A 27,341-nucleotide genomic window follows, 5' to 3' on the forward strand; every position below is an offset into this window, starting at 1 on the left:
AATCATTGCAGTTTAAATAGACTGCTGAATTTGGAGTGTGTATATAACAGCAGCTTGTGTGTGGCATGTCACATGATTAGAGCAGTGCAGCTCCAGCTGACTGCCTGAATTAGATCGTAAGCGTCACTCCAATTCCGACTTGACCTATCGACACATCTAGACAAAACAAGGGATTTTTTTAAATGTCCTCTGAGTGGGATAACCAAGTGTTAGATCTGTCTGCTACAAAAGGAGCTCCATGGTTTTCTTTGTCTTGGACGATTAATAAAAAAAGACGTGCTGATCACATCATTTCTAAACTATGCCAGTAGAAACGTAAGGTTCTCTCTACATCTTGTTTTACAGGATTTCTACTTCACAGCATTCGATCTCACTATGACGTCTGCGTTGATATTTCTGTGTTAAGGTGTAAAGCTGTTTCCAAGGTGACTGAGGGATCTGACTAACAGATTTTAACTAAACCAACCATGCAAAATACCTGACTGCACCTGTATGCCCTCTGCTCAATATGTTTCAACCTATTTATTTTAGCATCAAATAACTACTTTAAACCAGACTTAGTGGAAAAAAACACAAGCATCAGTGTGAAAAGAACTACCTGAAATGTATTTAACTTCTACTCATACTCCATCCACTAACATTGAGGAGTAAGGGGGCCCGCCACCAGGGGGCCAATGAGTTGAATTGGCTTCCTTTTTGGGCACTGTCATCTCATCTATCTTTATAAACAGTTGATCTACTCAGCTTGCCATTTTGGCCCTCCCCTCTTCCCACCTTGCTTCCCTCTTACCTTATCTTCTCGACTCGGTCCACCCCCCGCAGCAGAGGGGCTGGTGACCTGGGGCTGCAGGGAGAGCAGGGTGTCAAACAGCGTTCTGGTCTCAGCGATCTGACTGGCAATGTCGGCATTGGGGTGCTGGCCAAACACCTCGGGGTGCTCAGTGGATGGAAGCAGACTGATAAATTTCTCGTATGAGGACTGGGGTCCATCACGAGGGATGTAGTAGGGGGTCAAGGAGGAAAACCTGACAGAGAAAGAGGAAGTGATGGAGAACAAGGTCAGTGACATAAAATAGTATTTAAGCACAATGGTAATTCTTTACTTAATTTATGTGATATGTAAATTTAAACAGATGAATAATTAACACCACATATCATATTTCTGACCATACTGTACATTCACCTCTCTGTTAATCCATGAATACACATCTTGAGTTGAAATAATCTTTGTCTAAAGAACAGATTACATTTTTTGGGAAAAATTTTTAAGAATTAAGAACACAGGCTTAGAGGTATCGTTCTTTCATTTACTTCCTTCCCATGTAGTCACGAATGACCTAATTTCCCTGTAGCGATTATTTGTCCTCATGGAATTCAGTGTAATAAAATACAAAAAAGAGAAAAAACATACTCAGGTTTGAATAAAATGAAGATATTAGACTATGAGGCAAGTGACAGTGTTTTCAGTGTCCTGAAGAATGATCACTGTGCTAGAGTGTATTTGTTGAATATACATTCAAAGCATGTACAGTCGTCTTTCTATGATCCCTGGTGATTTTGAGCTGATGCACTAAATATTTTATATTGTTGAATAAGTGGTTGATTAGAGATGACAGATGAGGACACAATATCTGTACAAAACAACAACAGCAACCTGAGCTCTAGGTCATCAAGTACCACATTGTGTCCGCATTTCCTCTGTTGTAATAATCTGTTTGTCCACTTGGTAGTGCTGGCACCCTGCAACTCTGAAACAGGGAGCTGAAGTGGCCTGTTCCACCTCCGAACAGCTAGTTTGTTTCTTCAAGGGAATTTGTTTAACAGTGGGACTCAATCATTTGAAAGCAAGTTATGAAACTTAGTGTGTCTACAGCTATAAACAATTTAAATTTAAGATTTTTAATACCAATGATTTCTGACAGTGACGTGCCTAAAAATGAATACCCATCCATCCTGAATTTGAGACTATGTATTAAGGATTAGAATTTGTTAAAAGAAGACATTTTAAGACTCTTTCAGGACCTGTGTTCACCCTCTAAATGTTTTGGCATGTAAACATCTGCAATACCTACTTTTATTTTTTTACATTTAAATTGTTCACAGGATGCATGTGAATCAGATTAAATAAGATGCTTCAAAGTAAATATCTGTGTGTGTGTGTGTGTGTGTGTGTGTGTGTGTGTGTGTGTGTGTGTTTATGTCTCACTTGAAGAAGGGCTGGGTGATGGCAGCATCACAGAAGTAGTCATTGATGTATGTGGTTAGAAGACGTCTGTCCCAGTCATCAGTGACATGACCTCCATAGTTGACCCCAGCAATGAGATACTTCAGAGCATCCCAGGGAATCTCCTTGTACTCGTCCAGGTACAGACTCAGCAGATTCTCACTCACCTGCGGGAGAAAGAAGAAGATGATTTGAATAAAAGCAATAAATACCATTCATTCTCATACACTTAGATTGTCACTATCCACCAGTCTAATCCACCTTTACTCTGACATGGTGTAGAAGTGTTTCACCTTGACCTTCTATATTTGTGGTTTACAGCAGATTATTGACATCAATGCATAAATTCCACTCAATCAGGATAATCTCCATTGTCTTATTTACTCGTTTTCACCAAGACTGTACAAGATACTGGTCTTTTCTGTTTTTGCCTTGTTCTTTCAGATGGCTGCCATTGTTTCCTTCAGTGCCACATGAGGGCCTCACCTCGAAGTCAGAGTCATTGAAGCCATAAACAATATTCCAGCCCAGCTGCAGGAACTTCTTCCTTTCCAGCAGGATGCTATGAAAAAAGCAGAGGGAGAACAGGAGCTTCCGGTAGAGGACGGGTCTGGAGCAGCGGTTGAACTGAGTGTCCGTCACCAGCTGGTACAGCCGCTTCATGTTGGCTTTCACACCCTGAGGACAGTGAGCAGTGTTACCACACGGGAAGGAGAAGGATGTATAATTTACTGTAAAGTCAACGTGGGCTTCTGTGTTGCCATGTACATGTATATTAAGTCTAGGAATCTGTATGTGTGAGCACATGTACCTTTGGTGGTTCCGTGGTCATCTTGATGCCAGCCTGCAGGATGGTGATGGGGAACTCGGGGTGTGGTGAAGAGCTGAGCCAGAGTCTGAAGTTTGAGTGGGGCTCCTCCACTTGTAGCTGCTCCACCAGCTTGTCCAGTTCGGGCATCCATGACAGAGAGAGGTGGCAGTTGGCGAGGTACACCCAGTGACCTGATAAGACAAAAAGGAATAAACAAAGCCAATGTCAATTGTTTTTCGTTGTTTTCAGCAGTATTTGTGTTTTCAGGCAATTTTGTGGTGAACCAAAGGAAAGAAAGAATACACAAAAAATATGATTCAAGTACTATCAGAACAAGAGACCAACACAAACAATTGTGGGAGACAGAAAGAACTGGGGTGCATAAACAAATTAAATTGGAAACAGAAGAGCGGGAACAAGGAGAGAGCAATTTGTGTTGTACCCTGTATGACGCCCTCTTCAATCATCCTCTTGGCGATGGGGGCCTGTCCCTGGCCCAGAGAAAGAGCATGGAAGTCCTTGCTCATGCCAGAGGCCTCAGCCAAATTCAGCAGAGCTCCCGTGGGGTCGACCCCGGGAGACAGGACAAAGATGAGAGGAGTTCTGCAGGTGGATTCCTCCACAACCTGAGGAGAGGACAGAGAGAAAAGTCAGCAAAGAAGAACAAGAAAGAAACTAAGAATGGATAGTAACTCTAAGAGTCTTTGAGAGTTTCATTTTTCAGATTTGCCCAAATTCTCTCTCGTATCTAATTCCCAAGAAAATAAAAGCAATAGGGGCAAACTGGAAAAGAGCTGAGACTCACAGCCTTCAGGTCGAGAACGGGCGGCTCCACAAAGCGAGGGCCAAGGCTGTTAACAATGAAGGAGGTGACACAAAGGTAGACGCGGTCCTGACGCAGAGAGCGCACTATCAGCATCTTCTGGAGATCATTACAGCTGTTCTCCCAATCACCTAGAAGAAAATATGGAGAACAAGGGAAGAAGGAGAGAATTCAGGGGTGATGAAAAGTAAAAGGAAACGTATAGAGCAAATCTGATTTCTCTAATTTCAAACATTAATAGATTCTCTGCTGTCAGAAATAGCAGAGGAATTGTATATTCAATATCTCGTGGCAAAAAATATTTATATTATATGATATATACACACACACACACAGCAGAACTCCTTTAGCTTAATACAGAAAGCATTTCTGATGCATTTCTTTAACAAGAAGTAAAGTGTGAGAGCACAGCAGCATGGAAAAGCTGCCTCCCTTTAACTCAGGTTTTTGGTGGATTTAGCTTCAACTTTTCTTCAATAAGAAATTATTTTTAAAAAAACTCCCCGAACATATACAGACCAGGTAATGTGGCATTTTCTGGCTCTGCACTGGTGAACCAAATGTTCCAGTCTCGGGGGTACTGTTCAAAGGAGCCCATGATGCCGTTGAAGCTGGGCAGCTTATCCAGCTCTGTGATGTTGTCCCAGCTAGAGTCTGACAGCCAACTGGAACAGGGGTTGTCCATCTGGTCCTCCTTATCAAACACCTAGCAACACACACAACAGTTTATCATGAGTCAAGCTATCCTTCAATCAGTGGAGGGGTCCATAAAATGTTTCGGAAAATTGGGTCTCGATATTTTCCGGAGTTTGCCTTTTCACATATGAAGAATGCAGCAGGAGCCTGTTTGAGTCAGACACGTTCACGACAACGATAAGATGTGAGAACATTCAGGCGAGGGGTGGCGCCTGACCAACATGCACAAGACAGGACATGACAATGCTGCTGCAGAAATCACAGTGTTTATAATATCCTCAAATCGAAGATGGTGGAAATCAGATTAGGCAAAGACCGGATGTTAGTGTGTGTGTGTGTATTTTCTTACGAGTCCTCCGCGGAGGAAGAAGCTGTACTCATCCATGTTGAGTTTGCCTGCCACCTCCAGGATTTTGGAACACATCTGAAAGCTGAAGAGAAGCTTATGGACCTCAAACAGGCCACGGCATGCGTATCTGTAGGAAAACACACTGAGTCAGTCACACTTGCCACATACATAGTGAATGTTTCTAATTGTTGTATCAGAAGTGTATGATTTAAACTGAGAAGTGAACTAATTAGTTATGAAAGGTCTTTGTCTTGGACACAATTGCTGCAGATATTCTCAGAAGCTGCTTCCAGACGTGCCCTGAAGTCCAGTCAGAGTCAGTAGCTCTGCACATTTCCAGAACCTTTACACTAAAGAGCCTCCCTCCATGTGTCCCTGCTCACCTGTACACTGCATATGTGTGGTAGTCATTGAGGTGGGCGATCCTTTCCTCCAGCTTGTGGCTGCGCTTGCTCTTTTCTATGCTGAGGTTGAACAGGTTATTGTAGGCATCCAGCGAGAACTGGTACATGGGGTCAATACGGCCCATGTCATTTAGGATGAAGAAGAGGGTGGAGGCTCGCTGGGCACATGGGCGGTAGGCCTGTTGAGACACAGTGCTTTAATGTATATACTCTGTGCACAAACTGACATTACAGCACACAAGGAAAACCACTCATATCTATTAGGTTTGGTTTTAAGTTGATCAAAATCTCCCCACCATCTCTTCATTCCTACAACTGACCTCTCGAGCAGAGTCGATCTTGATTTCAGTCTGTTCACTGCTCTCCAGCTGCTCAGAAACCTCAGTGGCGGTGATTTTGGATGACTGCAGGGTGTTCACCAGCTGCACGTCATCCAGCAGGGAGCCAGTCGCCTCATTCAGCAGCCTAGTTGAGGCAACACACACACACACACACATACATACCCAAATACAAAATGAAAAACTACGCAATAAATTAAAAAGAGATACAGAAAAAAAAGTTTGCAAGCACAAAAGTGTAAGGGTTAAGAAATAAATAAGTAACTTTGAAAAGTGCTATCAGGGTTAAACTCTTTCCTTCTGAAACATTTGGAATCAAAGAAAACCATGTGACTCATGGAACACAGAAACTGCTTTCAAAGACTGATACCAATGGTCATGTAATTGTTGTTATTTATCAGTGACTAATGCTCCCTTTCCACTGGTAAAAAACTCACTAACATCTGGCTTTTGTTAATGGGAGTGGATATAACCGGCTTTTCTCCCAGGTCAAATCATTCTGCAGTAGATATGGGTTTTGAATCGGCTCTTGCATCGATCAACAGTGATGGAAATGTGACACCCTGGTGAACGCACTAATTTGGCACTACAGCTGTGTGAGAGAGTGCCTCAGGTGTCGCAACATGAACATGACACACTGTGGAAAACCCCCCAGAGAAGCCATCTCCTCGACTGGCAACCGGAAAGGAGTCATATTGGGATATTTCATCTAAACAGTTTGTTCAGTCTGTGAAACCAATATCTATAAAGAAAAAAGTGGCATGTCACAAAGAGCCAGCCAAACAACCTGAGGATCTCATCCTCCAGCTCCTGCAGTTTTCTCTTGCCGGAGGCGATGCTGATCACCAAAGTGTCCTTTTGTTCTTCGAGGTCTGGACGCTCCTTACGCACCACAATCCCCAGGAGTTGGGCTTCCAGTCCCTACACGTGAACACACACATGCATAAAGATAGAGGATTACATTAAGCATCACATATATACAAAATGCAACACAAATGAGGATACACATGAAGGGAAGTACACATATTGAACTAAAGTCATAGCATACAAAAGAGATTCAACCACACAGACACATGCACATACACACCTGCTCCTTGACAGCAAAGTTGACTATGGTGGTCTTTGTAGAAATCTCGGGGGTGTAATGGGGGTTGGACAGCTTGGTGGTGATGTATAAATTAAACTCTGGACTGTACTCCACCTCCTTATCACCCAGCTTCAGCAGCAGCCTACCGCCTGGTAAAAACAAGTAGATACTCATAATTAGCTGAAGGTTTCCCTCAGAAATCTTTATGAGTTGGAATTTTGTTATTTGAATGTGTGCGGCTGACCTATCTGTGTCAGGGACCTGTTGAGAACTGGGTTGAGAGATGGGTCCAAGTCCTCCTGCACATTCTGCAGCAGAACAGGGTGTCCCAGCTGGATGGCACTCTCCAGCACACGCAGGTAGTCTGGCATTTGAAAGTCTATTACTCTCAGACCCTGTACGTGTGGACATTGAGGACAGAGGGAAATTCATCATATATTCATTTTATTTGATAAGGCAGACAACATATTTAGATTTTGTTTTCACTATTTATTATGGGAAATGTAGTCAACAATCGATCTAAATGTCAAATTTTACACAAGATGACTTACTTTTACATGTTATAGCTGTGTGCATAACTTTTTGAATTTACCATTTCCATTTATCATCAGTAGTAATAAACATGAAATAAAATGTAACATAGTGAACAATATGAATATTTGTTAAATCTGAGCCGTTCTCTGTTTTTGTGTCCTGTGACATGTTTGTTCAAGTAATCGAACTCTCTTCCAGTAAAGAACTAATATATTTGGGAAAGAATCTGAATAAGATTTGCAAGTAGTAAAGACTCACTCTTTGCATCTCCATATTCTTGATCCACTTCAGAGCTTGGCCTTGAGGGTCCACCATCAGTGGCCATCTTGAGAGAAGGGAAAGAAATGAACTTGTATTCACAGTATCAAACATCTTTCCCACAGTGAACGCAATCAAATCATTAACCTTTTTGATTTAGTGATCTCACTGGACTGCAGCTATTCTGCTACAATTTATTTAATCAAATATTTGCTCTACATATACTGACCGGTTTCCACGGGTCACCATAACTCCATTCTCAGTAGAGAATGCATCGGAGGGCAGGCCCTGAATGTTCCAGTCCCTCACTGCTGTAGGTTTGGACATAAAAACTGCAAAACTGAACCCCGGTGAGCACGGGATCTCCGCCTCCTTTACCTGAGCAGAGAGGCAGGGAAAAGTAGGGTTGAAAATTGGGTTTGTTGGAACCAGTAGAGCATTCGAATGGGATACTTTTCTTTCTTGAGTGGCTCAACATTAGATTGAGTACAAGTACATGGAGTGTGTTTGCATCTGTGGCTCACCTCCTTCATCCAGATGGCAAGCAGCTCATCTCTGTAGTTGGAAAGAAAGGGTCCCATGTAGGACAGGAAGGACGCTGCGAGCAAACAGTCTCCTACAAGATATCCCATGTTCTCTTCAAGACCCTGAAATACACAGGTATACAGGTTACTATGGTAAGATACGTCCAAGTGTGTTATTCCTATAATGGATGTTTTTTTTTAATTCCACCAAACAAATCCCTAAAAAGGGTTTGATTTCAAATGACCAACTTTCAGGCCTGGGAAATGCCTCGGTGTGTGTGTGTGTGTGAGTGCGTGCGTGTGTGTGGCCTACAGCGACTCTCTCCTCCCAGCGGACCCTCTCTCCAGCAAGTCCAGTCACCAGTTTATCGGCCCGGTCCAGTTTCACCTCCATGTCATTTGATTTCTTCCTCAGACTCTCCTTCATGGCCAGCTTCTCACCGTGCTCCCTCTTCAGCTCGTCTAGCTTCTCCGCCACCTGCACGAACACACACACACACACACAATCATATCGGACCAGTTGTGCAGAAACTGGACCTACGATACTGCTACTGCTGCCGCATTGGTATGTAAACTTGACCTCACATGAGCTAATGGCTAAACTCTCAGGATTACTGCTAGACACCCTGAGCTCCATACTGTACCTCTCGTAGTTTGCTCTGGGCCTCTGCCAGCGCAGCCTCTTTCTCTGCAAGCTGCGCCGTGGCAGTTCTCAGCAGGGCGCGCTTCGGCTCCACCACCCTGGAGATACGCCCATACATCTGGAGGAACAGTGCACACATCCCAGGATTTAGTTTTGCATCCTGTTCGCCTTTCCTAATGCTCATTCAACAGAGGAGTCACATTGTTACCACCGCCAAGGAGGTTATGTTTTAATCTGTGTTTGTAATTTAGCAGGAGTACACATGAAGTACTGGGTGTATGACCATGAAATTTAGTGGAAGAATGTGGAATGGGTCAGGGAAGATTCAAATACATTTTTTCGCGAATCCAGGATTTTTTTTCTAGAACATTTTTTTCCAACATTTGTTTGTGTGCGTGTGTGTGTGTGTGTGTGTCTGTGGCTATGACTCTCACCTGCATGGCTCTCACCCACATGCAGAGGGACTTGGCAGCTAGTGACACTTTGCCAATGATCTCTGCCTTGAAGTCGGGCTGATTGCAGTATTGACCCGTCTTCTTCAGCACACGCTCCGATATGTTGTCCTTGTCGAAGTTAACCAATGTTTTGATGAAGTTGCCCTCGCCTGCCAGAAACATTTCAAGGTCAGAATAACACATTTGTTTTGCCAAGTCTGCTCACGTGTTTCATTTAAATTAACAGGAACAAAATGTTGACAAAATAACGAATTATCCCAAAGAAAGAGTGAAATCTGCCAATGACATTCCTGTGGGGGCCACAATTTGGCCGGGTCTGGTTTCACTCTGGTATTCCTTTTTGGAATACTTCACTTTCCCAGGGACTCAGACTCTTTCACAGACTCTCAAATGAATTCTGCACTGTTGCTTTCTCTCACCCAGCTGTCTCTTGGCCTCGGCCCAGGTGGGCTCCTTTCCCAGGAGAATCATGACGGCCTGCATCACCGTCTCCACCAACGTTGGGGGGCAGCCATATGACTTGATCTCTGTCATGTCCTTTTTATTCAGGGACCCCAGAGCCTGTGTGAAGAAAGAGGATGAATTAGAGGACGTGTGGATGGGAGCAGGCCCTGGGTCAGGTTTCAATTTAGACTTTTAGAGACAGGAAGCTCGTAATCAAAAGGACCAGTCAAGTGCACTGACAGGTAATGGATTATCACTCATTAAATATCAAAGAAATCAATCAAAGCAACATGATCGGAAGACGAAGGGTCAGGCTGGATTTAAACAGTCAACAAGACGCTGATGTACCTTCATAGCTTCTTCCAGCGCTGGCAGGGCCTCGTCCAGGTCTCTCTGTGCATTCGCAGCCATCGCTTTACACTGGATCTCCTCAGCTGCAATTTTCTGACTGTTGGCGCTCACCGCCTTAACACAAACACACATGAGAATAAACCACCCCATCAAATTTAAAACAGGGGTGTATTTAACCATATGAATACTTCCATCAAACTGTTAAGTATATCTATTACCATCTGCTGCTTGTCAGCCTCTTTCTTCTTCTGCACGATGACGGACAGGTAAGTGTCACACTCCGTCTGGAACTCGGCCACCTGCTTCTTGGCCTTCTCCAGCTCCACCGACATGGCCTCCACCTTCTCCCGGGTGTCACTGATCTTGAAGAGGCCATTACGCAGCTTGTTCACCTGCTCCCCCAGCTCGCTGCGTTTCTCTGCCAACAGCCTGGATGCACAGACACACACAAAATAATGCACAATCAGATGACTGTAACAGACAGAGGGGACTATAAAGAGACAAAGTTCCACACTAGAATTAAGTTAATGCTAAATTAGTTATGCTCCTAGATGTATTGTGATGCAAGCAGTGTAACACCTAAAGATCCCCAAGCACCTGCACCAACACTCAGAGCCTACAACAGGGTTATATTTAATATTCTACGTGGCCCAGAAAAATACAAATGAAGAGAGTTGAAAAGAGGAAGGTATCTACGTCTTGTATCCAGACACCAGCTCCAGGTAGTTGGTGGGTGTCACGTAGTTGTGTCGTTTCAGCTCCAGCTTCATCTTTTGGGAGACCTGTGCCACCGACTGGTGTGTGGTCACGAAGATACCGGCAACCTTTTTGCGGATCTGCAACATCACACAGCAATAATAGCATTCAGACATTCGCAAGGCAACGTCAGGGATACAATTATTTACTGCTTTTTCATCGATATGAGGACTGATGTCATTTTAAGAGTGAAAGCAGATTTTGTGCAGTTCACGGTTAAAGCCATAGATTTCATTATCCTATTATTAATATTGTAATATTAAGAAATCTCCACTTTATGTGGCACGCAAAATGTATGTGTATTCGTATGAGCGTGCAGGCCTCACCCCCTCCATGGCTCCGAGGTCCAGTCCGTCTAAGTCCCTCTGAGCTACCTCCAGCAGAGCGTCTTTGGGCCAGTCAAAGAACCAGTCGATGGTGGTGCAGTTGACGAGCGCTGGGTACTGGAGAATGTGGTTCCTGTTGGCAATTCATGACTTTTAATCACCTATAATTTGTTGTCTTAATGATAACCATTATAGCCCTGTGGACACAGGGTCTGTGAACGCGTGCAGGTACATTTGGCAGAACAATGAAGAGAATAATGAAACCATAATGAACTTTGGAAATGCTTCAAAGTCATTCAAACTAATGCAGGTCTTTTGCCTCATGTTTTTTTCTGATGGACGTGAATATCACTGGCTAGTTTTGAAACAAAAGCTCTTCACACACTAATTTCCACAGTAAAGTATGGCTCAGTATTCTCCAGACCTACAGTGTGAGTCAGTCAGTTTAGCTGGTTAATCGGTGCAGCAGGGCTCCCTGAGCTCTGGCAATGAGATATGAATCCTGCTAGTAGCTCGTGGTCAGAGGGCCAGGACGCTTCGTCACATAGAGAATGGTGATTAGCTCTGGGTAAAGCTTCCTGCCAACCCACTGAGCAGAGTAAGCAGCTTTTAATGTGACCAATATCCAGTGCAACTGATTACAACCAGACCATCAGTGCTTGAGGGGGAAGACATGATTTTGTGAAAAGAAATGTGTGTCTGAAGAGGAAAACATAGAATCAAAAGCAGAAAATGTGAGTCCATCTGTGAGCGTACTATGTCTGCATGTGTATACAGCTGGCCCAGCTAACAATGTTTCAGTACTGACAGGCACTGGAGTAAACAGTAACCCTGTGGAAGACCCCCATCCATCCATCAATCCATTATCTATACCACTCATCTTTTGAGGTTCACAAGGGGAGCTGGAGTCAATCTCAGTGGACATGGGTGAGAGGTGTGGTACATCCCGGACAGGTTGCCAGGGTATCACAGGGCCGACACACATAAACAAACAACTGTTTGTTCTTACATTCACACCTACAGTCAATTTTGAGTCTCCAATTAACCTAACCATCAATCTACATGTCTTTGGACAGTGGGAGGACGCTGGAGTACCCAGAGAAAACCCACTCAAACACGGGGAGAACATGCAAACTCCCAACAGAAAGACCTGAACTGGGATTTGAACCATTTCTTACAGTTTTAACCAGTGCACCACCGTGTTGCCCAGTAGAGCACCAGTCGATATAAAATCTTCCTTTTTTTATCAACTGTTTATATGACAAGGATTTTGAGAGATTGTTTGATGATACGAAGAAGCTATGGGTGTCTTGAATATATCAGCCTTTGCTGCAACACAAATATAAGATGGTAAAAGTCTCACTATAGAAATAGAACTGGACAATATACCTTTTACTGGCACCACTGTAAAGACCAGTATTTAACTGTGTGGCAAATGAAATGAGAAATAAATTAAATCAACATTCATAAATGATTCATAATGTGTTCATTTCCATAACCTTGTGTGTTGAAAACCTGAGCAACCAGAAGGAGAGGAGAGAAAAGAGGAGAAGGGCATTATGAAAAAGGAGGTATTGTATGACAGTGTTGCAGGTTAGGGTATCAGAATGTACCTGAAGGGCTCTCCCACTGGACTCATGCAGAGCACGATGTGAAGGTTGTTCCTGACCCGCTCTATCAGGTAGCGGAACAAAGAGTTGGGAGTCTCCACCACCTTGTCTTTCCTGGCAGACTCTGACAGAGCAGAGCACACCTAGAGGCAGAGTTACATGAGGTGAATAAGGTGTCAACTGACTTGATGTGATCTAATAAAAACTCCAAGGATCAAAAGAAACACATTATCTTATAGTAGATGTTTAGACGCCGGTACTTTCTAAAGCTTAATTCAGACATACATTAAATTACATTTTCGTGAGATTTTCATGTGGGGCTGAATGTGAGAACGTCAATGTTAGTGGATTCGGACAATTTGGGGAGCCAGCCCCCTGGTAAAATGTCAGTAAAATATCAGTAAAATGACACATGATGGACGCAACAGGGAGAAAAAAACAACACAAATATCTCAGGATGAATAATAGGTGTCATACAGGAGAAAGATGCAGACAAAGATGTCATCTTGAAAAGACAACGAGAAAACTCATGGCGATATGTGCTGACCCCGATTTCCAAAGCAGATTTAAACGTCATGTCCTGCCTTCTGAGTAAAGAACCCAGACGCCACCCATCACCTGAATGTTTGGGTGATTTTCCTGTTGTTGTGAATGCGTCTGACTCTGACAATCTCCTGCTGCATTCTTCACATGTGAGTTAATGTCTGAGACCGGCTTATGTCAGCCTCTGCGGTCAGATTAATCTTACACAACAAAGCAACTGCATGAAAGGGAGCGTCATGCTCTACAGTAAGGATCATTTGAAAAGTTTACTATGAATAAGGTTTCTGCATTAAGAATTCAACAATTGTGAAGATTCATAATATGGACATTTAGACAAGTGGCTAAAGTTGTGTATTGATGATCAAATCAATCTTACTTTTACACATAATTCATATCTAAGGCTTAAATATGAATATATATGGTACTGAGAAAAACACAAAAAATGTGCTGCTTTGACCTACAGTGATATTTTGATGGAACAGTGCATTCCAAGTGGTTTGGATTAGACAAATATAGTTTATTCACTACTTTCAGGTTAAAACGGATTTGATTCAATCCACCCAGCTCCCTGTTGGCTTCATGAGATAAATAAAATAAAATACAATCAATACAGACCTCAGCAAACTCATCCTGCTTGTAGAGGTTAGGCACCTCTCCCGAGCTCAGGATGTTGTTGATGTCTTCCAGGAATGATTCATCTACGAGCTGGGTGTCATTGAACAGGAAGACAGTGGGTTTGTTGTCCACACCAGTCAGACGATACAGCTTCTTGATGTCTGGAAGCAAGGACAGAAACATTTTAAAGGTAATAAGTCAAAAAAGGCAGCTTCACAGTGAATATGCAGAGCATACTGTGGGCCAATGTGAGTCGCAGTTTTGAGCTTTCCTTGTTTCTCAAACTCTCAGTCGTGTGCTTGATCTCACCTTCTCTGAATTCCTGTCTGCGGTACTGCTTGGTGACTTCCACCATGAACACCTGGTACTCACAGATTGATGCAGCCATCTTTGCCAGGCTCTGCCGACCGGAGCCCCCAACTCCGACCAGCAGCATGTTGCCCCTGAGCTGACTGATCACACGTACTATACGGGTTACTGTGGAAACACAAAGATATTACCCATCGCACAAATTTCATCTGAAAAACATATCCGTTTGCATTGTCCTAATTGTGGGATATTTTGAATTTACTTTATCTAAAAGAAAATTATTCATTTAATTTCCTTGAAAAAGAAAATTGGAAGAAAAACGTTCAAATATGTAAAATATTGTTAAAATACAAGGCATTCATGTACAAAACAACTATACACACAACCGGGTGTCAATCCATATGGTTTCTATAATAACGGCTTTTGATTTGCATTGGCGTGTGGTAAAGTGTCCCATTGACAGCGGAGTATAGAGAGTGCAGCCTGGGAATGAGAGGCCTTCTCTCTTAAAGCTACAGGGCGGCTTTTAGCTCAACCTCATGCTGTGTTTTTCAAAGCAGTTTCAAACTGGGCCTGAATCATAAAAACTGACAAAAAGTGAACACAGCAAAGAGCCGTCAGAGTGCAGCTCGTGAGGAGCTCTTATATGGATTGTGGTAATGTACTGGATTGACTGGACAGAATGTGATGAGTGGGCACTGTGGGTTGAACCACCAAGGTGAGTTTATGCTCTGCAATTTGTCCATTTAAAAACACGTGGGTGTTGTGCACTGAGACGCACTGTGTTCAATGGCGTCTCGGAAAAGCACCAAGCTCATGGGCACTATGCCAGGCGTCAGGTTGTAGTCTTCCAGCTTGATTTCCATGAACTTCTTGAGACCCTTCATGTCCAGCAGGTCCTCATACACGTGAGACTCAGTCAGGAAGTCACCTGACACACACAAACGCACAGTAATGCATCAGCCTCATAATGATTAACACAGTTTGCTTTACACACTTTACACTCATCAATGTCACTGTGAAACTGATATTACTGTGTGCATGTACTGTTCTTGTGTTAGTGTGTGTGTCTTTGTGGTGGGTGTGTGTGCAGTAATGACTGTACCGAATATTGGTGGTTGTTTGCTGGGGCACAGGCTGTGGAAGGTGAGGTCAAAGTTCGAACCCAGTTTCTCTCCGATCAAAGCAACAAAAGCCGCCATGTCACTGTGATCTACCAGCCGGTCTGAGAAAACCCTGAAATCAGCAACAGAACATTATACTACACCATACAACTATTATACAGTCTATACACAAAGTAAGCATCCATATAGTAAAAACCATAATAAAACAGTAGAAAACACTCTGGACTTCAGATAAGGTAAAATAGAGCACGATGACACAGTCACTATCTGGTCAGAGGTATGGTAAATATGTCATATGAGGGCGATAAAGGTTAAAATATCTGGGGAAATGATGTCTTTGGTTACCTGTAGCACTCGTGGATCCAAAGTCTGGTGATGTTGGTTTTGGTATCATGGAAGTCCGGGTGAGCTCTCAGCAGACCCTGAAACACCTAGCAGGGGTGGAACAGGAGATGTAGGATTAACACATTGTACTGGGTATCCTGAAATAAATGTGAGGCAAAATGTGTTTTTAAGTCCTTTTTTAAAACCAACTCTTGATGTATTTTCTTGAAAACATGCGTTATTTAGCTGGTGTAAGTACAGTGTTTGTTATTGGACACTACATCTAACCCAGCGACAGTCTTCTTTTGTACCTTGGATATATCCCTGAGGTTGAAGAGGTAGTGGATCTTGGCAGGAGTGGGAAGGAATTGCTCTGAAACAGCATGATAAAGCTCAATGGTGGCCTGAGTCAGAGTCTCTCCGATGGGCTTCACCTCCTCCTTAAACCCCTGGAGTTTTTGGTTGATCATGGTGCTGTAGATCCGCCTGATCTGCGACTCCTGCATGCAGAGAAGATGGACATTTTAATGATGCAGCCATGCCAATAAGATACCACAGTTTCAAAGCTTTAGTGTTCAAGGGAAAGAATGCCCGAGTGGGAATTTTTCAAAAGCGTGCAACCATTCCAATTTCGGGTTGTCCACTTCACACACTCAAGAGGCAAGGCAACTCTAGTGTCAAGTGTTTACGACATGGCTCCAGGGGGCTTCAGAAGCAAATTGATTTGTGTTGGACATGTAGGGTGGAGAGGAGGAGAGTGGAGAGAGGGATACCAAAATGAATCCTGAAGAACAAGACCGAACAAACAGGCAGATGTAAGATGGAGCAGGAGAGGTTGAAGGAGCACAACAACAGAGATGAAACGCTGGCAGATAATTAAAAAGGAGACATGGAGAGATCTTGAGAGGGAGTGGATCGAGCTAGGGAAGTACAAAATGGCAAAATACAACAAAACAAAGAAAAAACGAGAACAAGGAGAGTAGACAGGTCGGGGGGGGGGAATTATCAGGGGAAAACTTTGCAAGCAACCTTTCAGTCAATCATTATCTCCTGGGTGGGTTATCATTATCTGGCAGCCATTATCATTTTTTGAGGAAAGTCTGTACATTGAGAGGAAAAGGAGTCGTCAAACGATGAAGGATAAAAAACATCCAGGAAGAGTTTTTGAAAAACACAGATGGAGGAAAGGAACACTTCAAATGAAAAACAGAAGCTGTGGCTAATTTAGCAACACCGCACAAAACTACACAATTTATAATTTATATATTTTTATTCTAGTGCTGATTCATGTATCTACATCTTGGTTGTGTATTTAATATACTTTCATGTCTTTTTACATTAATATAATTGAGTGGTATAGGAGAAATGTCAGACGGGACAACACAGAGGAGAGAAGAGACATCACTTACATTCGGAAAGGTCATGTTGATGAGGTTAAATCTACTCTGTAAGCGGTCAGAGATGTGAGTCCTCCCTCCACCAGGGGGCCCCATGGACGCCAGCAACACCATGTCCTTACAAAGGAGTAACAAACACAGTGTTAGGGTTTGGGGCGATTCTATATTTATCTCACACAGCAGAAGCCTCCCCCCCACCCTGATTTGAACGCCCTTTCTCACCTTGACAAACTTTTTGCACTTTTTCTGGCGGTCATACCAAAAGCCGTAGTCGATCCAGAGGCGCAGAAGCTCCAGTGGTGGCTGGGAGCCGAAAAGGTCATGGGCTGGCATGTTGAGGTCATCCAGGAAACAAAGCAGGCGCTTCCCACCTGCTGGCACAAACACGCCTTTGGTTCTCTTCTCTATTCTGCTCTCCACTATGGCCTGGATGTCATCAGCGCTGGTCTGGTGAAAACAGAGAAAAACGGGGAAAAAGTGGTGTTTATTGTTTATTGTGAACCTTACGAGGGGTTCTTCAGATGCAAAACCCTCTGAAACATCATTAACCAGCACTGAGAGCGCGTACCTCCGCCAAGGCTAACCCCCTCGCTCTACAGAAGAAAATGAAAAACATGGATCAGTTTATCCGGATCCTTTCCAACTTTTGATGAGAGGTTCCTTGGGTCACGTCCCATTCATTTACAAACTTTCAAGGAAATTGGTTCTGTAGCTTTTGCATAGTCCTGCCAACTAACATCTGCGTAGATGAAAACACAATATCCTTGGCGGAGGTAACAATGAGGTAATACAATTCTCACTTGAAACAGAGGTCACAATAAAAACAGAAATAACACATTAAGAATTTTAATGTGAAAAAAGTATCTGGAAGTCTACAAGTGTACATGAATATTTGTGTAAAAGGTAAGTGTCTCCATCATCCTAAACTCATTATCCCTTCGTCAGTGTTATAGAGCTATGATGTGATTCAGTCTCATTGCAGCCCTGGAGCAGTGTGTCTCTTTTATTCTCTATATATTTTACTGCCACCACATGGGGGCGCAATCATGTATCCCTAACTACAACAGGATTCGAATTGAGCCTGAGCACTTTACTGCAGGTCAACCCCTGTAAGTCAACACATAAATACACCGGTGGTATTGATATTTCATCTTTCATGAGACAAGCTGAAGCATGAGACACGTCTGCAACTTGTTTGTGTTGACTAACCAGAAATATTTCATGGAAATCATGAACTGAGAGCTTAAAACTAAGCAGCAGCCTAAATGACCTCTCTTTCCAGTAATATTTTCATTTCGAAAGCAAGCCCAAACCAACCTGTGAGGACATGTTGATGGTGAGGGCAGACCACTTGTTATCCAAGCCCTCCAAGATGCTCTGGGCCACCGACGTTTTACCTGTGCCCACTGGCCCAGTGAGTAGCACTGGGTACTGAGCCTTAACCAGAGCCTTAACCAGGAAATTGTAGCGCAGAGTGTCCACAGTCGGAACCATGATCTTATAGAATGGAGAACTGCAGGAGAGGGCAGAGGGAAAGATACAGACAATTTGCAGATGTTACGAGGATCATCTAGTAATTCTGTAATTCAGTGGATAACACATACACACACAGTATACACGTGCACAGTAGATACTATTAGGTACTGAAGGTTTCCTACCTGGCATTGTAGCGCCAGCCCTTCGGCAGCTTCTCTTCAAAGGAAGCCCAGGTTTTGTTCTTGGGGTCCACAAAATATTCATAAACCGTGTCCTGAAAGAGTTTACATACAAGACTCAGAGAAGGTTGGTGTCCGAGACAAACTAAAAAACAACCAAGCCAGTTTCACACTCCATGTGCACAGCATGCGGATATAGTGCAGTTTTGAATGTAGAAAAAGAGCTTGTTGTGTTGTGTTGAGGGCAGGATTTCTAAACTCTCAACATGTGTAACAAACATTATGCTGGATAGAGGACCTTGATAGGGAAGCTGTCCGCCATCTCTCGTAGGAAGATGTCCATCTTCTTGCGCCCATCTTCGTCAACAGATCCACAAACGGACCAGATGAAGCTGAAGATGAACCAGAGCTTCACCATCGTACCCAAGTCCTCTGTGTCAGAAATATTCACCTGGAGAGATGGAGATTTATTTGCAAATGTACTGTTGTGGAGGTTTAGAGTTCTTTGCTTTATGTTAATCACAAAACTTGAGAGAGTTACACCAGAAAAAAACAACATGTAGGCACTGTGCTTCATCATACCCCGTTGCTTGATGTAGCCAGAGAGTCATAGAGGCGACAGAAGGAGATAACTGCATTGAGCTCAGTGATGGGGATCAGCTCCTTACAGTTACTCTTCTTAAAGTTCAGCGTCTTTTCCATATATTTCTCAAACAAACTCTTCAAATGGACGACTTCAGCCTGGGGGAATGGAGAGGGATGGAGGAGAGTAAGTAACAGAAAATGGCTTTTGATGATGAAGGTTTTCTTTTGTTCCTTTCTTAAATGTGCTCTTGAACAAAAAGATCCTGACCAATCCTATTGCCACGTCTTGAGATTTGAATTGTTTATTAAGTAACAAAATGAAGAAGCCCGATGAAGTTACATCGTGAGGATTCTATTGACAATCTCTTTAAGTATCAGTATGTAGTTTGGTGCACATATCATTCTGCAGTATGTGAAGCAGGAAGTTACAGGCGTAGATGCAAAGAAACAAACTTGCATGCTGGGAAACCTTTTTATTATGACCAAGTGCATTGTACCTTGTGTCGCTTGTCCAGCCAGGACTGAACAAAAGGCTTCCAGCCCAGATCAGTGTAATCGTTGTAGACCATCCCACAGCGAGACACTGTAGCTGGAGACGCCATCGCCAGATTCTCTACCTCAAACAGCAGAGACACCTGAGACAAAAGAATTCACAAGATTTGGTTTAGTTATTTGTTCATATATTTGAGCGGCCCCTGTCCCTCTCCCACACACCTGTTCTGCCAAATGGAGGTGTGAAGCATTTATTTGTTTATATATTTGGGACCATAAACAATGATCTATGACACTATATTCCTGTTATTTTGAAAGGTAGATTTCATTGCTGTGATATTTTCAAGCCATTAAACTTAAACTCAAGCACATTAGTTATTGTCAGTAAGTGCAGGGGGGACATTTGAGTTTCTCAGCTCATTAGTTTGTGAAGTGAATTATATTTACAACACCTTCCCCCTCTTGTATCAAGTACAGCTCACAAACACAGTGATGATTTCTTGGCCAACACATTGTTCCAGGTCTTGCACGAGCCAGAATCTCATCTAAATGAATCAAGCCAACCGAGTGTTGGCTCCCTCTCAGTTGTGAGCCATTAATCCGGCGCTCTTGCTTTGTCAGATTTGTGAGACAGATACCAAAACAGCCCTGTGTGTTTCATTTGAGAACTTTTAGCTTCTGCCCAGAACAAATTGTTCGTTACACATACACTTTGGCAAACGACTCCCCGTTCGGAACTTGGCAATGTCTCGATGTGTGTTGTTTTAAAATATATGAATTCCACTGTGATACCAATGTGCACATGTTCCAACAGTAAAAAGGCTTTTTCATGGACGTGTTCCCATGAAACATTAGGAAAAACATATGTAAACAATCTAATTAATGATGTTTGAATTCCATTTAGTTGCTTTAGTTCCAGGCACAGCTATTGTCCGGACTGTATATCCTGATCCTGGATGCAAACACTGTCATCTTGCACTGATGACATCTCTTTGAGTTGCTCAATCCCGCAATTTTGGACACCCCCAAACTCGGGTTAGCAACTGGGCCATCGTGGTCCTATCGGTAGACATGCTCGACCAATCACAAGACTGTCTTAGCTTTAAATCATGAACTTTCACTCTGTTTTTACATCAAATAAGCATTAATGACAGGAACCATCTTTAAATGTATGTGACTTTTGAGTTTCGACAAACGAGCAGGAGGCAGGTTTATATACTTTACTGGTGCTACACTTTTGGAGTGTGGTCATGTAGTGAATTTTATATACAGTGTATGGTGCTGTCATACTGCCAAGATTAACTGGGACACCAGTATCGAGCGCAGCAACCGTTAATGATTTCACCAGAGCTTTTCCTACTATAAAAAGATCAGTGAAAGGACCAGTCCGGGTTTTACTTCTGTCCTCACCTGTTCAGGCAGGGAGATCCTCTCTCCATTGATGAGTGTGAGCACCTTGTTGTCATCCATTACAGAGTTCATACTCTCTATCCACAGTGTGTCAACAGGCCCGTCAAACACGATCCACTTCTCGTCGGGTTTCTCATCTGAAGCATGAAGAGGAGATATAACATGGGACAGTGTTCAGAATTGTATGTGTATTTTGATAACAATTTCCGGGTTAACTTGTTTGTGTAATGCTCACCAGATTACCTTTCCATTTTAATGTTACAGAAAAAATACTTTCAACCTTTAAGTTTTTGTTTGTTCCAATTTTGTGTAGTGGGTTATACTATTAAAACAATCTTTTCAGTTATAGGTTTTTTTGCTGCATTAATAGAAAATAAATCCAATAGCTTTACTAGAACAGTCAAACAGCCTGACAAGGAAAAGAAAGCTTATCCCAGTTTACTTAGGGGATGGTTACTATGACGTCAGAAGGATGCTTGCAGGTTTGGTGCCAAAATTCAGAAGAATAATCCTTCCCTACTGTGTGTTCACTTACAGTACATGCAGTGTTTATTGGTTTGGTGTCAGTACCTGCACACGCTGTTCTCATGAGAGAGGAGAGCACTCCGTCACTCCACTCATTGGTGGAGAGGTCATTTTCTCCATATAGTTCTCCCAGACTCATCGCCTTTGGGTTCAGAGGATAAATCTGTGGTGTGCAGGGGTCGAGGCGTGAAGGAGAACATAATGAAACAAACATGAGAGATTCAACTACCTGTGTATTGATGTCTAAGAATGAACAATTAGGATAACACAGCAGCTTTTCACCGAACCTTATGTAACTAGATGATCAAAACAGAACAAAGGAGTGAATCAATTTTCATTGGTCTACTTTGCCTCCAGCCTTTCCAATGAAATATCTAGAAGCTGAGGTAAGAGAGAAGGGAACGTGTGCTTGTGTATTTCTCATGAACATGAGGGTGACACACCATCAGAAAAAAAGAGGACACAGTCTCTCAGTAAAGACAGGAGAGGAACAGAGAGACAGACAATAAGCACCCGAGGCAGGTGAGGTTGAAAATGGACAGACACCAGAAATACATACGCAAAGAGCACCGAGAAAGAAAAGGTAATTATAGAAAGATGTAAGTCAGAAGAAAGGAGGATGAAAAGCAATAAGTAGGGACCGAGAGAGCGGTAAGTCCAAAACATGACTGTGTTTTACTGGAAGAGCTAAACTAATGATAATAAATGTTCAACGAACCTATCTGTGTTAAGCTAATACAATGAGATGTAAGAACAGAGAGGTGGCCACGAGTGTATTTGAGATATACTTCTTAAGCCCTCTACACCTGGAAAACAACATCATTGCTCTTAATGTGTTAATTTACTAATTATTTTTCCACATTACATTTGGAGGTTTAAAAGACAGTTTAAAATTCTCATGAACTCTTAATTAAGGTAACTGGAATATACCCGTCAAACTGAAACAACATGAAGGTAGCAATATACAACCAGTAAATGATAATTTACACCCACCTGGACCAGCTCATAGCCAGGCACTTTCTTTTGGTGCAGGGTCGTGAGCGCCCTCTGTAGGGTCCTCCAGGTAACAGATTTACCGCTGCCGGTTTTGCCCACCAGCATGACAGAGTGTCGGGAGTTTTTGGTCTCGTAGAATTGAATGACTTTGGTCAAGGTAAAAGGAGTCAACTGCAAACCGCTCTGACGAAGCTCCGCCTCTATGGCCTCCTTCAACTGCAACAAAACGACGGGCAGTCAGTGATGGTGTATATGTACTGACCAGGATGTACCAGGGTCATGCCAAGTTGAATATATAGTGTCTTAAACATTTACGATGTTGAAATTACACTTAATTCTCTACACCCTCGGTTCCCAAACTGGGGTACATGTACCCCAAGGGGTACGCAAAGTGGTTCAGGGGGTACGTGGGGAGAACATTTTATCTGCGTTTTCAAAGTGAAAAAGCCCATTACATTTTCAAACTGAGCTATAAATAATCGCGCAATATTAAATAGTCTGAATAGCCAACTCGCATTGCCAAAAATACCCATATTCAGCTAAATAATTACACTGCCAAAAAAAGTTACAGGTAGGTTAGTGACCGTTAGTCAAAAGTAGGGATGGGCATAATTAATCGACAATCGATTAATTGATCCTTAAGAATTTCGTAGATGACATTATTTTGTCATCTACGATTATTATAAGTCCTGAAATCCCTGACAATTTCAAAGTTTCAAGTGTTATAGGCTGTATACGTGCGTCGGGGGGGGGGGGGGGGGGGGGGGGTACGTAGCTGGAGATTGAATGTCTGAAGGGGTACGAGACTGTAAAAAGTTTGGGAACCACTGATCTACACAATACCACCAGGGAGGCAACTCCATTAGTTTATGCAAAAGCTTTTTTTTTTTTTTCGTTTGAGAGCAGAACCAGTTGATTTCATGTTCAGATTAAAGCTCTCACTCTAAACCTGCTTGTGCTCGTGCTGCGCTCCATCTTCAGCTTGTCTCCTCATGCTCACGCTGCTTCGCTGCACATCTCTGTGCTCTCAGATCTCCCCATACGCAGAGCTCGGATCCAAACATCCTCTAAACATCCTCTAAACATCAGCATCATGTCATGACAAGACAGAAACTACTGAGGCAGTTTAAATCCACAGAGGAAGCATGGCAAGTTCTCCAACAGGCTTGCAATAACCTTCAAGTACTGCATGTTGAAAAACTGTATCTGGAGAACTAGTGCTGTTTTAAATTCATGATGTGGATCTCAGCAAAATTCATTTAGGCTTTTTTAGTTTGCTGCGCTTTGTGTGAGGTTACTCAAAAACACAGCTGTTCAAAGCATTATTTTTGGAAGCATATAACTATATTTCTGACTCTATCCTGAGGTACACTGATGTTGCCTATGGTACTAAAGTGAGCATTAAGACAGACAGCTAGAAGACAGACAGTTAACCAGTCATCAGACAGGAACACCTGAACCTTGCAGCAGGAAGAGGCTTCAGTGACAGCAGTGATGTCTAAATGTTGAGTTTCAGCATCGGTAAGAGCTGATTTTCTGCGAAATTTGGTGTTACGATGGAGATTAGAGGCTGACAGCTCTCAGCATAACCTCTGGAGGAATATGAACTGCAGTTGAACTGTACTGTTCAGAGAAGGGAACACTGCCAGCCTACATCAACTTACCTTTCCGTAATCTATGGCGGGAGTTTCAAGATTAGGGAACAAGTCCTGGGTGATACCGTTAAACAGTGGCAGGTCGGTAGAGGTCAACTGAGCTATGTTCATGTCCTTCATAGCCATTAACAGGATCTGAGGAGATAGAGAGACAAGGGTTTGAGTCATTCATGATACCATGCTCATAGCTGATTTCACAGGGAGGCTCAACTTGTAAGAAAGGAATTAGAGATCCTGGTTTCCCTACGATTCAATTGTGCAGGCAGACCCCCCTCAAGGCAGAAATGACAGGACAGCTTGGGTTTGAATTCCAGCTTAATGCATTTAGAGAAACTGCTCCCATGAAAGTTATTCTTTTTAGTCTTAAATTGCCTCTTTGTGTTTCCACAGACAGCATTTCCCTGCTGAGTTGCAGTGAAGGGACAGCAACACAAAGAGGGAGTTTAAGACTAAACGTGATTTGACTGCTCCACACTCATATTAGCTTCATATTTACTTTTGAAACTAGGATTTTATTAAAAAGGGGAGGATTTGATAATTGTTATGAACAGGTGGCGGGATAAAAAGCAAACAGTGTATAGTTTATTTGATACTGCTAATTTGTTCTGTTTTACTTTCATAATGTCTGAGAGAGAGGGAGAAAAGGGAGGATGAAAGACCTACTTCTTCATCGGGAACATTGGGGCAGGAGCGCCGCTTCATGCCGGCATAACGAAGCAAGGAGGTGAGAGCGCGCAGGCCAAAGTCATAGTGGTCCTGATTGGACAGCTGCTGCACGGCCAGGGAGTACAGGGTGAACACCTTCTTAGCCAGGAGCTGCGATGACAAAGGATGGAGGAAGACATGAAGTGACACAAAGAAAGACACAGAAAAGGAAGAAGTAAAGGAGGAGTGGACGGGGAGGAGGATGAATGTCGGATTAAATAGGATCAAAATTTGCAGCATAAACCAGAGATGAGCCGGGATGACTCGCAGGACAGTGTGGCAGTAGAGGATGAAAATAAATCCATCACTTCTATGTTTCTATGTATTTAAGCTGCAGCAGAAAGGACGACTTTGTCCAAATAACTACATTTATTTATGGAACTCTGCTCGTCTCCAATATTATTTAAAAATCATTTTTTTAATTGGTTTGCTGCAAATGGAAAATGATGTGGTAACTTGGTGAAAAGGAAAAAAGATGTATCACTAAATATTTTATTTATTGCTCTTTGAAAACAAGAAAAATCAAATAGTAAATTTAATACAGGAGAATCTTGCATGCTAGTGATGTTTTATCTCTGAAATGATATACTACTACGTTTAGGAATAAGTACACTATCAATGAAAGGTCCACATAAAATAAATACACAAATAAGTATGAATGACCAATACTGTGTTTGTGTGCACATAACATATTCTGATGAGTATACAACATACAGTATATCTATCTAAGTATACACCACAGTATAGAACCAGAGCTAACGCCGGGTTCCGACTGGCTGATTTAAAAGTAGTTTCCTTACAGTTACTCAAGAGTAATTCAATATTACAATATCAAAACAATGCCACAATTATGTTTGTCAAACTGCTCGAAAAGTCTCAAAAGCATATTCTGTCCTACAGATGAATAGTTGATCATCCTCAAATTACAAGTACAGATCCCAAATGGTTAAAGAGCAGAAAACCCCGCCCTCAGCAGATTAACCATCCAGTGTGTTTAGAACCTGATCTCTCTGTGTCAGTGGTAGTACCTTGCAGTTGTTGAAGCCGGCTCCAAACAGTATGATTTCAGCAATTAAAGTAGAGTCTGGCACCACCATGGAGATTGGTCTGAACATGGTCTTGAGGTTGTCTGGAAGCTCAGAACGACCAGCATAACCTGAGGAGAAAGAAAATATAGAGAAACTATTTTATTGACAAACACTGAAAGAGCCAATTCGTAACTCTGGAGCAACATATTGCCGAAGGGTCTGCGTATGTGCACATTTGTGTTGGCTTACCGGGATTCATGGTGATGAAGATGCCGCATGACGCGACCAGACGGATGTGCTGTCCATCAAAGTGGAGCTTGGTTTGTCCAGCGGAGAGGGCAGACAGGATGGAGAGGATCTGCTGGGCCACCACCGACAGCACCTCGATGTTGATACGGTTGAACTCATCAAAGCACCCCCATGCTCCTGTCTGTTCAGGGTGGACACAGTGAAATACTTAGAAATAAGTCTGAGCAGTAGATTTCTGAGGCTTAAGATTATTAAATATATAATTTTACTATGTAGGCAGCACAAACACACACTAATCAAGGTGTCTTGAATGTAATAAGTAATATGGTAATATCATCTTGACAAGATAGTGCAAGACAGTTGTGTTTCAATAACTGACTTATTAAACAGCATATTCAATCAGTCAAAGCTAGGGAAACTACAGCTGTACCACTTTTCAATTAGGTTGAAATCCTTGTCATCAACTCTCCTGTCCTCCCTACCTGTGCCAGCCCGGAATACATGCGTCCCATGGATTTGTAGTCCAGTCCTTCAGAGCAGTTGACTACAATAACATACATGCCTAGGGCTTTGCCTAAGTCCTTCACTGTCTCTGTCTTCCCGGTACCAGCCGGGCCTTTAGGAGAGCCGCCCCGGTGCAGATGGAGCGCCGTGGTCAGTGTCATGTAACACCTGGACACAATAAAAAAATCACAGATATATGGGGTTTCAAATGATAATAATAAGAGTAATAATAATAACTGTTATTATCATTCAATTAACTAATGAATTAAAGGATGTGTTTCGTGGCAGATGGATTGTGCTGGTGCACTGATTGACTGAATGGGTTGATCGTGACCTGTCTGTAAGTGGAGTGATGACCAGGCGTCCAGAGTTGCCCAGGTACTCGTAGCCATACTTGAAACGGGTGTTGGTCTGTCGGATTATGCAATCATCCACGTCCTGATGGACAAAAACAAACAAAAGAAGAAGATATGGACAAGTTCAATGAGGATCGTCTTGGCCTCCTTCAAACTCAGTTCAGCAAAATGTATCTTTTTATGATATTGGACAGGTCAGTACACTCTGTGGTGGAGAGGGGTAAGGCTTCTAATTT

The 27,341-nt window shown here is 42.7% G+C and overlaps 1 protein-coding gene across 1 annotated transcript in view; it reads right to left on the reverse strand.

Annotated features, from left to right (window-relative positions):
- Positions 1–27,341, reverse strand: part of dnah2 (dynein, axonemal, heavy chain 2) — a 55,493-nt gene that overhangs the window by 6,350 nt on the left and 21,802 nt on the right. The window contains exons 35-81 of the mRNA XM_053416221.1: positions 27,084–27,187; positions 26,728–26,917; positions 26,246–26,426; positions 25,997–26,124; positions 24,927–25,079; positions 24,273–24,398; positions 22,606–22,824; positions 21,658–21,775; positions 21,088–21,224; positions 19,683–19,820; positions 19,183–19,341; positions 18,899–19,051; positions 18,604–18,695; positions 18,263–18,458; positions 17,168–17,392; positions 16,958–17,062; positions 15,860–16,048; positions 15,570–15,655; positions 15,206–15,336; positions 14,882–15,031; positions 14,101–14,268; positions 13,792–13,952; positions 12,637–12,776; positions 11,024–11,156; positions 10,638–10,777; positions 10,160–10,370; positions 9,939–10,055; positions 9,566–9,707; positions 9,126–9,295; positions 8,693–8,809; positions 8,362–8,526; positions 8,049–8,171; positions 7,754–7,902; positions 7,525–7,591; positions 6,977–7,127; positions 6,733–6,881; positions 6,433–6,566; positions 5,628–5,772; positions 5,287–5,486; positions 4,904–5,030; positions 4,378–4,564; positions 3,841–3,989; positions 3,478–3,661; positions 3,036–3,226; positions 2,711–2,902; positions 2,207–2,391; positions 791–1,025 (exon numbers count right to left, since the gene is read on the reverse strand). Of these exons, the coding sequence (XP_053272196.1) occupies positions 791–1,025; positions 2,207–2,391; positions 2,711–2,902; positions 3,036–3,226; positions 3,478–3,661; positions 3,841–3,989; positions 4,378–4,564; positions 4,904–5,030; positions 5,287–5,486; positions 5,628–5,772; positions 6,433–6,566; positions 6,733–6,881; positions 6,977–7,127; positions 7,525–7,591; positions 7,754–7,902; positions 8,049–8,171; positions 8,362–8,526; positions 8,693–8,809; positions 9,126–9,295; positions 9,566–9,707; positions 9,939–10,055; positions 10,160–10,370; positions 10,638–10,777; positions 11,024–11,156; positions 12,637–12,776; positions 13,792–13,952; positions 14,101–14,268; positions 14,882–15,031; positions 15,206–15,336; positions 15,570–15,655; positions 15,860–16,048; positions 16,958–17,062; positions 17,168–17,392; positions 18,263–18,458; positions 18,604–18,695; positions 18,899–19,051; positions 19,183–19,341; positions 19,683–19,820; positions 21,088–21,224; positions 21,658–21,775; positions 22,606–22,824; positions 24,273–24,398; positions 24,927–25,079; positions 25,997–26,124; positions 26,246–26,426; positions 26,728–26,917; positions 27,084–27,187 (7,212 nt within the window). The remainder of the gene's footprint in view (positions 1–790; positions 1,026–2,206; positions 2,392–2,710; positions 2,903–3,035; positions 3,227–3,477; positions 3,662–3,840; positions 3,990–4,377; positions 4,565–4,903; positions 5,031–5,286; positions 5,487–5,627; positions 5,773–6,432; positions 6,567–6,732; positions 6,882–6,976; positions 7,128–7,524; positions 7,592–7,753; positions 7,903–8,048; positions 8,172–8,361; positions 8,527–8,692; positions 8,810–9,125; positions 9,296–9,565; positions 9,708–9,938; positions 10,056–10,159; positions 10,371–10,637; positions 10,778–11,023; positions 11,157–12,636; positions 12,777–13,791; positions 13,953–14,100; positions 14,269–14,881; positions 15,032–15,205; positions 15,337–15,569; positions 15,656–15,859; positions 16,049–16,957; positions 17,063–17,167; positions 17,393–18,262; positions 18,459–18,603; positions 18,696–18,898; positions 19,052–19,182; positions 19,342–19,682; positions 19,821–21,087; positions 21,225–21,657; positions 21,776–22,605; positions 22,825–24,272; positions 24,399–24,926; positions 25,080–25,996; positions 26,125–26,245; positions 26,427–26,727; positions 26,918–27,083; positions 27,188–27,341) is intronic.

This window comes from Pleuronectes platessa, chromosome 23, assembly GCF_947347685.1.
Source record: "Pleuronectes platessa chromosome 23, fPlePla1.1, whole genome shotgun sequence".
Classification (NCBI taxonomy): Eukaryota; Metazoa; Chordata; class Actinopteri; order Pleuronectiformes; family Pleuronectidae; genus Pleuronectes; species Pleuronectes platessa.